This window comes from Leopardus geoffroyi, chromosome B4 (genome assembly GCF_018350155.1).
Source record: "Leopardus geoffroyi isolate Oge1 chromosome B4, O.geoffroyi_Oge1_pat1.0, whole genome shotgun sequence".
In the NCBI taxonomy this organism is placed as follows: domain Eukaryota; kingdom Metazoa; phylum Chordata; class Mammalia; order Carnivora; family Felidae; genus Leopardus; species Leopardus geoffroyi.
The window spans coordinates 4919051-4932975 of record NC_059341.1 but is presented as its reverse complement, the minus strand read 5'-3'; the positions used below and the strand labels follow the sequence as shown (position 1 = coordinate 4932975).

The window sequence follows — 13925 nt, the reverse complement described above, 5'->3', positions numbered from 1 at the left end:
CCTGGGTGGCGCAGTCGGTTAGGCGTCCGACTTCAGCCAGGTCACGATCTCGCGGTCCGTGAGTTCGAGCCCCGCGTCGGGCTCTGGGCTGATGGCTCAGAGCCTGGAGCCTGTTTCCGATTCTGTGTCTCCCTCTCTCTCTGCCCCTCCCCCGTTCATGCTCTGTCTTTCTCTGTCCCAAAAATAAATAAACGTTGAAAAAAAAAAAATTTAAAACTAATAAGCAACGGTAAAAACTGAACTATTATAGAAATGGAAACAAACATTTCAGTCAAGTTAATTTGGACTCAACTGTCCTACCACTTCAACTACCTAAGTAACGCTTTAATAAACAAAACGCTTTAATAAACAAAACGTCCTAGTATCCAAAGTGAAAGACTGTACGTAGCACGGAAGGAAAAGAGGATGAAACATTTAAGACTATTCTGGAATTCGTACATCTCATCCATGATCCAGATCAACTGTTTTACTTTTTCTCAGTTTCACTCTTTCCTTCGATAGCAGGGTACAAATGTTATAGCACATGGATATTCTTAAGAGGCTTGAATAGCAAAACACCAGGGGTAAGAATTAAAATGATGGCTTTAGCCATGTTACTCAAAGTGAGAAGCCTAGGTCTTTGTAACTCTGCCTTACAAATAAAGTGCCCTGCTAGCTCAAATGCAAATCAAGATTCCTCTAAAACTTCTACTTGGGAAACTTTGTATTTCATATTTTTAAAAAGGCAAAATAATATTTAAAAATCTAAGTAAACTCTGAGGCTCAATGTTTGAGAAATAGGTTGCTTACAGTGAAAGAAATAAAACAGCTTTGGAAATGAACATTCTATGATTATCAACTCTTCAATTCCACAAGATGTTAATACGAAGACACAGGTTTTAAATTGCAGAAGTAACGAATATTACATATATCCACATTTTTGAGGGTCAATGCACAATAAACTAAAAACTGTGAAAAATAGTGCAATCTGAAAAATAAAAAAAGCCCATCCAACACAGTATATCCAAAATACATGTGTCAGAGAACACTATTTGTCAGTGTGAGGAATACTGTTCTCAACAAAGCTATGAATAGAGATGATGGTTTAAAATAAACACTAGGAGGGGATGGACGCCTGGGTAGCACAGTCGGCTAAGTGTCTGACTTGATCTTGGCTCAGGTCACGATCTCACGGTTCAGGAGCTTGAGCCCCTCATCGGGCTCTGTGCTGACAGTACAGAGCCTGCTTGGGGTTCTCTCTTTCCTTCTCTCTGTGCACTCCCTCCTCCCTTGTACTCTCTCTGTCTCTCTCAAAATAAATAAATAAACTTAAAAAAATGCTTAAAAAAATAAAATAAAATAAACAATAGGAAGTGACTGTGTGCTAATATATTTTTATACCTAAAACTATTTATGGTTAAAAATGTTTCCCCTTTAAGTCAGCATTTTCCAAACAGCAATATATTTACAAAATAATTTTACAGTTAGCAGAAGGAAAAGCACGTCCACACTATAACTGTTAGAAATCTACAGTAAATCCTGACTCTTTCATAATAAATGATCTCAATTATACTCAAGAAAGCACAAGTTTCATGCTCCATAGCTAAGGAGATAGATGAGCATTTCATCAAGAAATTATTTGACATTACCTCTTCTTGAACAATGTACTCCCACTTAAGAGTCTTGCTAGTGTACAAAATAGTATGAGCACTAAGTGGATGGCCGCATTTTTGCTGAGCAATACACACGCTTCATTTAAACATTCAAGGTTATCAGAATATTAAGAGACTGAAGAGGGGGCTATCCTACAAAGAAACACTAAAACAACTTGAAAAATACCTGTCAGTAAAGTGGAAAGAGTGTCTCTTGGGACTTAAGTCACCAACAGAGAGCATGTGGGGAAAATTCAAGTTCAATCACAATGGCTCTAGACATTGAGTTAATATTCCTTCCTGTAGCACCTAGATCTGGGCACATTTCTACTAGGCGTGGATTCAGTCTCAAAAGTTATGTCAAGCTTGGCACAAAAACAGACACTCAGATCCATGGAACAGAATAGAGAACCCAGAAATGGACCCACAAACATATGGCCAACTAATCTTTGACAAAGCAGGAAAGAGTATCCAATGGAATAAAGACGTTCGCTTCAGCAAGTGGTGCTGGGAAAACTGGACAGCAACATGCAGAAAAATGAACCTGGACCACTTTCTTACACCATACACAAAAATAAACTCAAAATGGAGGAAAGACCTGAATGTAAGACAGGAAGCCATCGAAATCCTCAAGGAGAAAGCATGCAAAAACCTCTTTGACCTCGGCCGCAGCAACTTCTTACTCAACACGTCTCCAGAGGCAAGGGAAATAAAACCAAAATTAACTACTGGGATCTCATCAAAATAAAAAGCTGCTGCATGGTGAAGGAAACAATCGGCAGAACTGAAAGACAACCAATGGGATGGGAGACGATATCTGCAGATGACTTATCAGATGATAAAGGGTTAGTATCTAAAATCTATAAAGAACTTACCAAACTCAACCCCCCAAAAACAATCCAGTGAAGAAATGGGCAAAAGACATGAATAGACACTTCTCCAAAGCAGACATCCAGATGGCTGACACATGAAAAAAATGCTCAACATCACTCATCATCAGGGAAATACAAATTAAAACCACAATGAAATACCACCTTACTCCAGTGAGAATGGCTCAGATTAACAACTCAGGCAATGACAGATGTTGGCTAGGATGTGGAGAAAGGGGAACCCTGTTGTACTGTTGGTGGGAATGCAAACTGGTGCAGCCACTCTGGAAAAAAGTGTGGAGGTTCCTCAAAAAATTAAAGATAGATCTACCCTACAACCCAGCAATAGCACTACTAGGTATTTACCCAAGGGATACAGGTGTGCTGTTTCAAAGGGGCACATGCACCCCAACGTTTATAGCATCCATTGACAACAGCCAAAGTACGGAAAGAGCCCAAATGTCCAGTGACGAATGAATGAACAAAGAAGATGTGGTATATCAGGACACCTGGGTGGCTCAGTCAGTTAAGCGTCCAACTTTGGCTCAGGTCATGATCTCATAGTTCATGGGGTCAAGCCTCGCATCAGGCTCTGTGCTGACAGCTCAGAGCCTGGAGCCTGCTTCGGATTCTGTGTGGGACTCCCTCTCTCTGTTCCTCTCCTGCTCCTGTTCTCTCAAAATAATTAAAAACATTAAAAAAAAGAGATATGGTGTGTGTGTGTGTGTGTGTCTGTGTGTGTGTGTATACACATACATACATACAATGGAGTATTACTTGGCAATCAAAAAGAATGAAATCTTGCCATCTGCAACTATGTGGATGGAACTAGAGGGTATTATGGTAAGTGAAATTAGTCAGAGAAAGACAAGTATCATATGACTTCACTCATATGAGGACTTTAAGATACAAGCCAGATGAACATAAGGGAAGGGAAGCAAAAATAATATAAAAACAAGGAGGGTGACAAAACCTAAGAGACTCTTAAATACAGAGAACCTAGAGTTGCTGGAAGGGTTGGGGGTGGAGGGGGATGAGGGGAGGATGAGCTAAATAGGGAAGAGGCATTAAGGAAGACACCTGTGGGGATGAGCACTGGGTGTTATACACAGGGGATGAATCACTGGAATCTACTCCTAAAATCATTATTGCACTACATGCTAACTTGGAAGTAAATTAAAGAAAAAAAAAAAGTTAAGTCAAGCTTGACACAAGCTGGATTCTGCTCAAAGTACCCTGTATTTATCTCCCCCTTTCTCAAAAGCCATCAGAGATACTGAGTGTCTGCTTTTGGACACCTGTTTCTCTTTTTAACTTCTAATGAGAGGAATTAGAAAATTATAAACCAACCTCTGATGCTATGGCACAAGTGTCTGTTTTCTATTCTATAAGCATCTATCTGGTCTGAAAGCAAATAATGAGATGAACTAATGCCAACAACTTCAGTGTCACAACAACTGTTAACACAAATCAGCCACCTCTACATCGCCCCCAAACTCTCATGACCACATGCCCTGTTTATAGGCAGGAGCACTCATCAAAGACAGAAACACTCAGAACCCAACACCACCTGCCACTAAAGGTCCTTATTAGTATTGCCTTTAGACGGACTGCAACCTACCTCTGGTAACACTATCGATGCATCCATCCTCCATCAATCTAAGCTGGCCCTTTGATAGGTGCTGAAGAAGAGCCCATTCCTTAACTATCGGATCCTAAAATGTATTACCTTTACTTTTCAGACATTAAGGGATTGCCAGTTTAAGGTAAGTACAACTTTTTTAGAGCACAATTTGGCAGGACCTAACAAAAACTTAAATGTGTATACCAGATAAGCATTCCACTTCCAGGAATGTACTCCTTAGACATACTAGCCTGAGTGCACAGGCTATATGTACGAGGGGTATTCCACGCACTTGTATCTATAATAACAAAAACACAAGATAACCAACTAAATTGCCGTCAGTAAGGAAACACCGTACAACTACTGAATAAAAATCAAAATAAATACATATATACCGACATATAAAAATATCTATTACATACTGAGTAAATAACATGTATTATATAATGTCATTTTGGTAAAAAAAAAATACATTACAAATATGTGTTTGAAAATTTACAGAAAAAGATCTAGAAAGATGGGAAACCAAATTGTTAACAGTGTTTAAACCAATGGTTACTGAAGGAGAAGAGGATAAAGGGGAACTTTTACTTGTTACCTTATACATATTACAACTGAGGTTTTCTTACATAAGCATGTATTACTTCTACCAAAATGAATCATAACTTCAAAGAAATACAAATAGAGAAATGTGACAATTTCCCTTGAACATATACCTTTTCCAATGCCATTTGAAAATTTAATCACATTAATTTTGGATTAATGACTTATAATTATTTTAAAAAATCCTTTCATTTTACATGATTGAAATTAAAATTTTTTAATTCTACCATTCTCCTTTGGATTTGTTAGTAATAACTTATAGCATTTAGTTTAATACCCACTCTTTTCTGATATGAACCCTGGCTCGGTCTCCTCTAAGACAGAATGTAGCTGGGAGGGTGGTCTTAATTCATTGTCACCAAGTACACCCCCAGAATTCTTGACATAGTCCTGTTCTCTGTTAGTGTCATAATTGCTAAAATGAGAAAAGAAAAAATGAAATCATAAAGCGAATAGTTCTATTCACAGCATATTTACCATATAAACAAATGTTTACTGAGCATCTAATTTATGTTAGGTACGATTCTGTAATGTTTACCATCTTTGACAGGTCTCCAGGGCTAAGGGCTAAATTTGGTCTATAAGCAGTAACACACATAAGATGAAATGCCTTTCTTTTAATATTCTTTAAGTTCTGAAGAAAATTCTGTTCACAGAAATAAGTTATGCTTATAGTAATCACATTGGCCTCACTTAAAAAAAAAATCTTTTGAAATGAAGAGTAGAGATTATAGAACTGCATGCATGTTCTACTGGTTGAAAGTAACAAAATCAAATAGAATACAGTTAAAGAAAATCTCTCCCACCACTAAATATGATTCATCCATTCTTTAGATACAACTACTAGGGTGCCTATTACATATATATGAGAAACTGTCTCTACAATGAAAGCTTAGACTAGAAAAGGAAGATGAACCTGTACTATAAATACGTGGGAGAATCTAGAACACAATGTAGTGGATGCATCATAGGGATTCCATTAAGATGGGATATATCAAGACGTTTCAGAGGGATCGATAACTTGAAGTCTGAGTAGGTGCTCAAATCATAAAGCCAAAAGAAGGGCTAGCCCGTATATTTTCTGGCAACAGAAACAGTATGAGCAAAGAGAGAGAGAAACATATGTAAAAGGAACTGTGGGTAGTTTATTTGAAGAATTCAATGTACTTAAAAAAAATTAGTATATTTTTAGTTTTATAATAATACACCCTTTTTCAAAAAGGATCTGAGGCAGAATTGTGTGGATGTTATCAAGATTTTTCAGAAGTTGTAATACTGACGATATTCATTCACTAAGCAAATAGGTTATTTATGTCAAGAGGGGAGAACTAAATTGGGAATCAGGAGACCAGGAGGGTAGGCCTACCACTAACTTGTTTTAAGACGTTAGTATTGTAACACTGTTGACACTTGCCTTCCCAAATATCATGCCCTGTTTTCTTTCCTTCCCCCAAACCACAATTTTGTTTAGGTATTAGGTGATTCCATGCTTTAGGCGGGAGGGGGAGGGAGGGAGAGAGAGACAGAGACAGAGAGAGAGAGAGAGAGAGAATGAGTGTGTGTGTGTGTGTGTGTGTGTGTGTGTGTGTGTGTGTGATATATAGAGAGAGGGAATTTACGCTCATTATGGTATCTGGCCAATGAGATGTGAATCGACATCAGTAGAGAGAATTCTGAAGGAAAAAACACATTCTCCCCATCTCAATCTTCTAGCCTTAGGGCCTCGTTTTAAGATGTGTTTGCTGCCCGGAATTCCTTGCAACCAAGATGAGATTGATCAGCCGGCACATTAAGAGTGAAACAAAACAGAATCTCAATCACTGAAGAAGTCCTTGAAATGCTGAACAAATTCACTTGGAGCTGCCCTGCCTCTCAATCTTTTGAGATGTGAAATAATAAATGTTCCTTTATTGTTTAAACCACTCTCTCGTTGGCAACCGAAAACACACTATGAACTTGGTTAAATCGTTTATTTTAAGGTCTCATTTACTTGGAATTATCTTTTAAAAAAGTTTTTTTTTAATGTTTATTTATTTTTGAGAGAGAGAGAGAGAGTGCCAGGTGAAAGAGGGGCAGAGAGAGAGGGAGACACAGAATCGGAAGCAGGCTCCAGGCTCCGAGCTGTCAGCACAGAGCCTGACATGGGGCTCGAACTCACGAACTGTGAGATCAGGACCTGAGCCTAAGTTGGACGCTTAACTGACTGAGCCACCCAGACTCCCTGAAATTATGTTTCTAAAGCTCCTTTCCATTCTAACACTGTGACTTTACCAACTGCCTTCCTGAAGCCCTGTTATGTATGAGGCATTGTGCACTGCACTAGATAATTTATCAAATTCCTCTTTTATTTGTCACCATGCATGGAGACATTTATCCTAGTATTTATTAGCAAGAAATCACAAAAGCTAATATAACTTGAAACCTAAAATATAAGGGTATTTAAAGCCTTTGATTCCCACCTACTCAGTAAGTCTTACCTCCCTCCCACACACAAGGGAAAAAGACCCTTGATTCAGATCACTCCTAATGTAATTTCCCTTATTAGTTATATACAAAGTCTGATTTTCACACTCCTCCACCACTTCAAGTTTTCCTCACATTGAAAGCCCCCAAATCTAGCTTCTCTGATGACTCAAAAATTTTCCACCCGGCTAGAATCATTCTTCACAAGCGTTCCACGGATATTTACCATAGTCCTGCTCTATGTACAGGTCTGGGCTGGAGCTAGGGAACACGGGAACAAACGGGAGACTGTGTGTCTTGTCTACCTGCGAGAGTGGTCTCTAACATTTAGGTCATAATTTCAGAACTGTCTGTCAAAGTTCTGTTCAGAACAAGCTCCTCTTCCATGGAACAAGTAATGAAGGGCACACATTTTGTAATCAGAAGGACTTGGCAAGACAAGATTTTGAAGCTAGGTCTTCCTACCTTTGTGACTCTGAGAAAGCTGCTTAATCTTTCTTCCCCTTCTTTTTAAAAATAAATGTCATCAAGGCACATACACTAAATAAAAAGCCGCATACCAGTAATCTTATCAATCACCGCCCCTACCCTCCCAGGGAGCCCTGATTTCCATTCTTCTTAGGCAATCACTTTCAACTTTAGCTCTATCTTCTGGTAGAACTCCATGTTTCTAAATACAATAGCTGTATAAACTCATATCACTAATTTTGCTACGTCATTATTTAATGTTTCGATAAGTTGTATGCATTAATCATAGCTGGGCCACACTGGGTAGTCAATTTCCTTTTTTACCTAATGTTTCATTTTTCTGAATTTAAGATGGTCTCTGCTTAAAATTCTCCCAGAGAACCCAAATCTCCTCCGAACAGATAGATACATCAAGTGTTTGGAGACGCCGTTTGTGCAGCATTGTGTCCTCCGGCTTCAGTCTGGACCTGTGCTCCATGTCCTCCGGCTTCAGTCTGGACCTGTGCTCCCCGGTGAAGGACCTGTGCTCCAGGTGAAGGACCTGTGCTTCCTGGTGAAAGACCTGTGCTTCCCGGTGAAGGACCTGTGCTCTCCAGTGAACCAGAGAGCTTTGCGCCCTTGGTGGGGGATGCTGAGATACAGCACTGATGTATAAATGTTCAGCACGATCCCAGTTGGCAGAAACCGATGACCTGACTCTAAAACTTACATTCAAAGGATACAGAACAGCCAAAACAATTTTAGAAAAAATGGCAAATTTGAAGGATTCACCACCTGATTTCAAGAATCACCACAAAGCTAACGCAGTCACGACTGTGGTGTTTTAACGATAATACATACAGATCAGTGGGACAGCACGAGAGCTCAGAAACTGTCAGAAGGCTGCCAATATAACCCAAGAGGAAAAGAACAACTTGAAAAAAGATGATGCTATAACCACCAAATCAGAAAAAACAAACAAACATGAACCTCAACCCTTACCTCAAACCATAAAATTCAAATGGAAATGAATGACAGACATAATAAACGTAACCGCTAATGCTATGAAGTTCCTAGAAAAAGATCAAAAGAGAAAATTCTGACCAGGGGGCAGGTTAAGATTGCTTAGGGCATAAAAATCAGTTCCCATAAAAGAAAAACTGATACACCGGACTTCATGAAAATTATAAAACCTTCTGAGCTTCAAAAGACATCATTAAGAAATTAAAGTATTTGTGAAGGACGTGCATCCAGAATATACAAAGAAGTCTTTTTTTTTTTTTAATATTTATTTATTTTTGAGAGAGAGAGAGACAGAGCGTGAGGGGGAGAAGGACAGAGAGAGGGGGAAACAGATTCTGAAGCAGACTCCAGGCTCTGAGCACAGAGCCCAATGTGGGGCTTGAACTCATGAACCATGAGATCATGATCTGAGCCAAAGCCAGATGCCTAACTGACTGAGCCACCTAGGCGGCCCCAGAGTATACAAAGGACTCTTAAACACACTTCACAAACAACATACTAACAGCAAGTACGTACGTGGGAAAATGGTCAACATTATTAGTTATCAGGGAGGTGCCACTTGCTCACCAGAATGACTAAAATTAGAAAGACTGAGAATACTAAGTGTTGGCAAGGATGAGGAACCTCTGGAACTCTCATACATTCCTGGTAGGAATAAAAACCTATATAGCCAATTGGAAAAATGTTTTGCCAGTTTCTTACAAAGTTAAATATGTACTTACTTTATGGCCCAGCAATTTTATTCCTACATATTTACCCAAGAAAAATGAAACATTATGTCCATAAAAAAAAATGTGTACATGAACTTTCGGGGCACATAAGCTAAAACTGGAAACAATCTAAATGTTCATGATAGGTGTTTGGATAAACTATGGTCTTTTCATATAATATACTATTCTACTCAGGGATTTAAAAAAAAACCTGCTGATACATGCATGAATCTCAAAAACATTAAACTGAACAAAAGAAATCAGACATAAAAAGTACACACTGTAGGATCCATACATATATGAAGTTCTAGAATTGGTAAACTAATCTGTAGTGATAATCGTATCAGTGGTTGTTGTGGGTGGAGGGCAGGAATAGAAAAACTGATTGCAAGTGAAGCAGGCATGAAGGAACTTTCTGGGGTGATATAAATATCCTATATTTTTATGGGTGTGTTGCTCACAGGGTGCACATATTTACCAAAATTCACTGAACTATATACTTAAAATGTGTTTAGCACCAAATACGGATATGCGATAGCATATAACATCTGACCCAAATCCAGTAAAATTACTGGATTTTATGTGACCATAAAAAAATTAATCTCAAGAGCCCCATGCTTAAAAAAAAAACAAAAAACCAAGAACTACTTATAAATGACATAAGTTAAATTATAATGAAATTTAAAATGTTTGAACTGAATGACAATGAAAACACCTATCTGAACTTAGGCACATGCAAAATATCTACAAGAAAAAACTACAAGAAAACCATTAATTTTAAACATACACGTTAAAGAAAAACATTTGACAATCAGTGAACTGAAGAGTCAATTCAAGAACTTAGAAAACAGAGAAGTGGTAAATTCAAAGAAAATAAGCAAAGGAAGTAAGTAATAAAGATTAGAAGCTAATTGAATAGAAGAACAAAGAACCACAGAGCAGGAACATATGTGGTACATATCCCCCCACCTGAGCCTTTTCTCACATATTTATTATCAGTTAACTACTGCTTAGTAACAAGCCATCTCAAAATTCAGTAGCTTACAACCACAATCATTTACTACAGCTCACATTTCTACAATGTGGGCTGAATTAGGCTTAGTCCAGCTGGCATAGCTCCGATCCATATCTCTCTCATCTTCCTTCAGCCAGTGAACTAGCAGAGGCATGTTTTTCTCATGGAAATGGCAGAGGTGCAGAGAACGAATGTAGAACACCAAGTCCTCTTAAGGTTTATCAGGCCTGAAACTAACATACTGTCATTTCTACCTGATATTATTGCCCACACCAAGTCATACAGCCAAACTCAAAGTCAGCGGGGAGGAAGAGATATCCTGTCCCTTTAGTGGGAAGAAATGCAGAGTCAGGGCAGGAACGCAAAGAGGAGGAGAGCCCTGGGCTTCATAATACAATTGATAGTGATGATGGTTGTACATCCTTGTGAATATACTAAAAACTAATTAATTAAAAACCAATGTAATAAAATACATTAAAAAAATAAGAAAGAAATGCAATCTACCACAGTATCACTGTAAGGATGTTGTGCATATTCTTGTTTTTCATATTTGAACAAGATGAATTATCCTGAACCAGCAGAATGCTCAGGATGTAGGCAGGGGTGAGAGCAGTTTTCCGTTTTCTTAATTTAGGAGTTCCCCCTTCTTCGTTCCTGCATCCAAGGATTTTTGAAAAAATAATACGGTTCCTTTGTTGTCAACCTGCAAGTATACTGTGGATCAGGAGGGTGTGTGTACTTCCAGCTCTGTTTTCCTCTTCAAGATCACTAAGAAGACACATCCCTTGCTTTCCAAGGTTATATACTCACTTCTAGGGAGTATTTTGCTAGCTCATTTTAAGATCTCTGGGCCACTCAGGTACTTTCCAATTCCTCTCTGCATTCCTTAACGGACACTATACGGCTGTTAAGTCTCAGCCTGGTAGGCAACGATTCTTTTAGGATGGGACTGCTGCCAGGACTGGATGGCTGCTGGACATTTCTGAGCTATGCCCCCTCTGCACAACTCTGCCTTTTCTCATAGGACTGCTGGGGCTTCCGAACAGTACTTATGTATATATTCAAGTTTACCGGGTTTCTTTTTCTCCTTCACTTGTTCAAAATGTAGTCTGAGAACTGCCCCCTGCCTCCCATTCTTTATGGAAGTAGAATGATTAAAAATTAATCTGGCCTTGTTCCTTTTGGAACTATACGTTCAGTCTGATGATTTGGTTTCATTCTGTTTTGTTCTTCAGGGCATCAGACAGAAGACCCATTCAACCCACAAACTCACATCTTCCAGTTCTGGGACTAGATGGTGGTTTCCTCCCACTGTGTAAGACAAAAGACCTCCTTGACTGGTGCACTATCTTTCTTATCTTCGCACCCTTCTTTTCTAATGCTTGTGGCCATTTTATTTTGGGGGGAGAGTTCTTCAGCTTTATTATCCAATCCTTACATATATTTTTTCTGCTCTTACAGAGCCCTTTTCTGTTTTCTAAATAATTTAAAAAAATAGAACCTCCTCTTCTTTCATGGATGTCGTATCATTTCTAAAGATGCTATAGTTTTATTTGGTTGAAGTTTCTTCTGTTAACTGCAGTAAATTTATTTCTACCAAGCTCCTTTTATTCCCTACTTGTTTATCCCTGTTTGATTTCTTTCATGTTAGACACTTGCACCCAGTGGCTGGGGATCCTCTGCTGTCCATTTATGTTTACACGTGAGGCACTTGTGCATCACCAGTGTTTCTTGACCAGCAGCCCTTACTCTTTCCCATGATCTGATGGTGATGCAGCTGTTGAATCGGGCAAACTCCCAAAGTTCGTGTCTGTTAAATATTTTGCCATGGTTTGGTAAGTTTCCCCAGAAAAGATTCCTTTAATATCTTGTTTAGAGGGAGCATAAGCTTGACTATTAGTTCTGAGAATCACACAGGAAGACAGTTCTGGTTTCATGCTTCAGTACGCTTTCACTTAATCTTCATTTTCATTGAGGTGCTCTGCCCCTACCTCTTCTGTCTGGCATGCCCAGTGAACGTCTCCTGAGTGTCAACCTTCAGTCCTCTGTCTGGGTAGAGGGGAGGTAGACAGTTGTCTGGGTGCAGACAGCAGGGAAGGGAATCCAGAGCGTGAAAACTATAAAAATCATCACTCAGACCTTCTATTTCCACTCCACCCTTTATTCCCACCTTGACAAGTACCCAGTACTTCTAAATCCTGAGCTGCTGCCAGACTGCCTGGTGGGACTATGCCTGCCCCTTGATGGCTTCCGGGTCTTCAGCCTTCAGCATCCTCTAGTCCACAAAGTCACTTATCACCTGACCATCTTCTTTCTAGTTTCCCAAAGCTGACTGCACCTGGCATCTACTTTCCCATTCTCTTTTTGTGGATTTACAACTTTATTGTTTTACTGTAACCTCAGTGGGATTTCCAGAGGGTGTATACAATTGGACATGTTACACTACAAGTGTCTACTTAATATAAGTCTTAATTTCTTCAATTAAAACATGTGGACTATATCCTCTAACTCTGGTAGTTACTATTGCCAGTGGTTGTTACTTTACTTTTATCATTATGAAGACTTCACTTACTTAATGTATTGGCCGCAGACCTAAGTATATATCAAACAGCCAATAAATATTTCACTTAAAAAGAATTACCTTTTAGTGCATATATACTCAATAAGCAGGTCTTCATATCACAAAAAGTACAATCTCAAGTAGATCTTCAATGATATTTCTCGCACGGCACTCTCTTCCTTCCTTTCAGAGTACTTGTTATGATTCACAATTACATATTCATAGTTACTTCAGTAATGTCTACTTCCCCAATGAATCAAGCCCTATGAGGGCAGAAACCATTTCTGTTTTGCTTACTCAGCATCCAACCCAACGCCTGGCATACAGTAAATATGTAACTGGTAACTAAATAAAAGAGTACATAATATTTAGACTATTTAATCTGTCCCAAAACTCAGTAAAAAGAATCAAGTTTCCCATCTTGAAAGCAGTCAAATGCTAGTACCAAAGTCTGACAAAGAAAACATAAAAAAAGAAATTAAAGATTTACCTCTCTTATGAATACACACAACTAAAATCTTAAAACATATACACTGGCAAAAAGAATCCATAAGGATGTGAAAATGATAACAGGTATCAATCCAGATTCATTATAGGATTGTTAAAAATTGGTTCAATAAATAGGAAATCCAAACATTTAACTAACAACATCGATAGGTGGAAGTAAGACAACCACAGAGAGGCTGCTGGGTGGTGGGGTGACGCAGAAGAGGAACCAAATGGCAGACTGTCAAAACAAAGTTACCTTCTACCTGTTTATATTATGATGCCTTATAATGTGCAAATTTTTGTTGAAGAGGGTTTTTTAAATTTATGGATTATCTGTCACACTTAATCTAAAAAACAAGCTAAGATGCTCCCAAATAGAAGATTTATTTACTAACATAGAAAAATGTCCTACCACAAACCGTTTAGGGGAAAGAAAAGCAAATTACAAAAGAGAAGTATATGTACCCATACATCTTTAAGAACACACAACA

General features: G+C 38.6%; 1 protein-coding gene across 8 annotated transcripts in view; it reads right to left on the bottom strand.

Annotated features, from left to right (window-relative positions):
* The window catches only part of TASOR2 (transcription activation suppressor family member 2), an 80998-nt gene that overhangs the window by 54212 nt on the left and 12861 nt on the right, over window positions 1-13925 (bottom strand). For 6 of the 8 annotated variants that reach the window (XM_045464131.1, XM_045464130.1, XM_045464126.1 and 3 more), the window contains exon 2: window positions 5009-5142. The exons of 1 other annotated variant lie outside the window; for it this stretch is intronic. Coding sequence is in view for 4 of the 7 variants with exons in the window: in XM_045464130.1 (XP_045320086.1) it covers window positions 5009-5142 (134 nt within the window). In the remaining 3 variants the exon portion in view is untranslated. Of the gene's footprint in view, window positions 1-5008; window positions 5143-13925 lie in introns of those variants that run through there. One more of the 8 variants, XM_045464136.1, reaches the window with a different exon arrangement.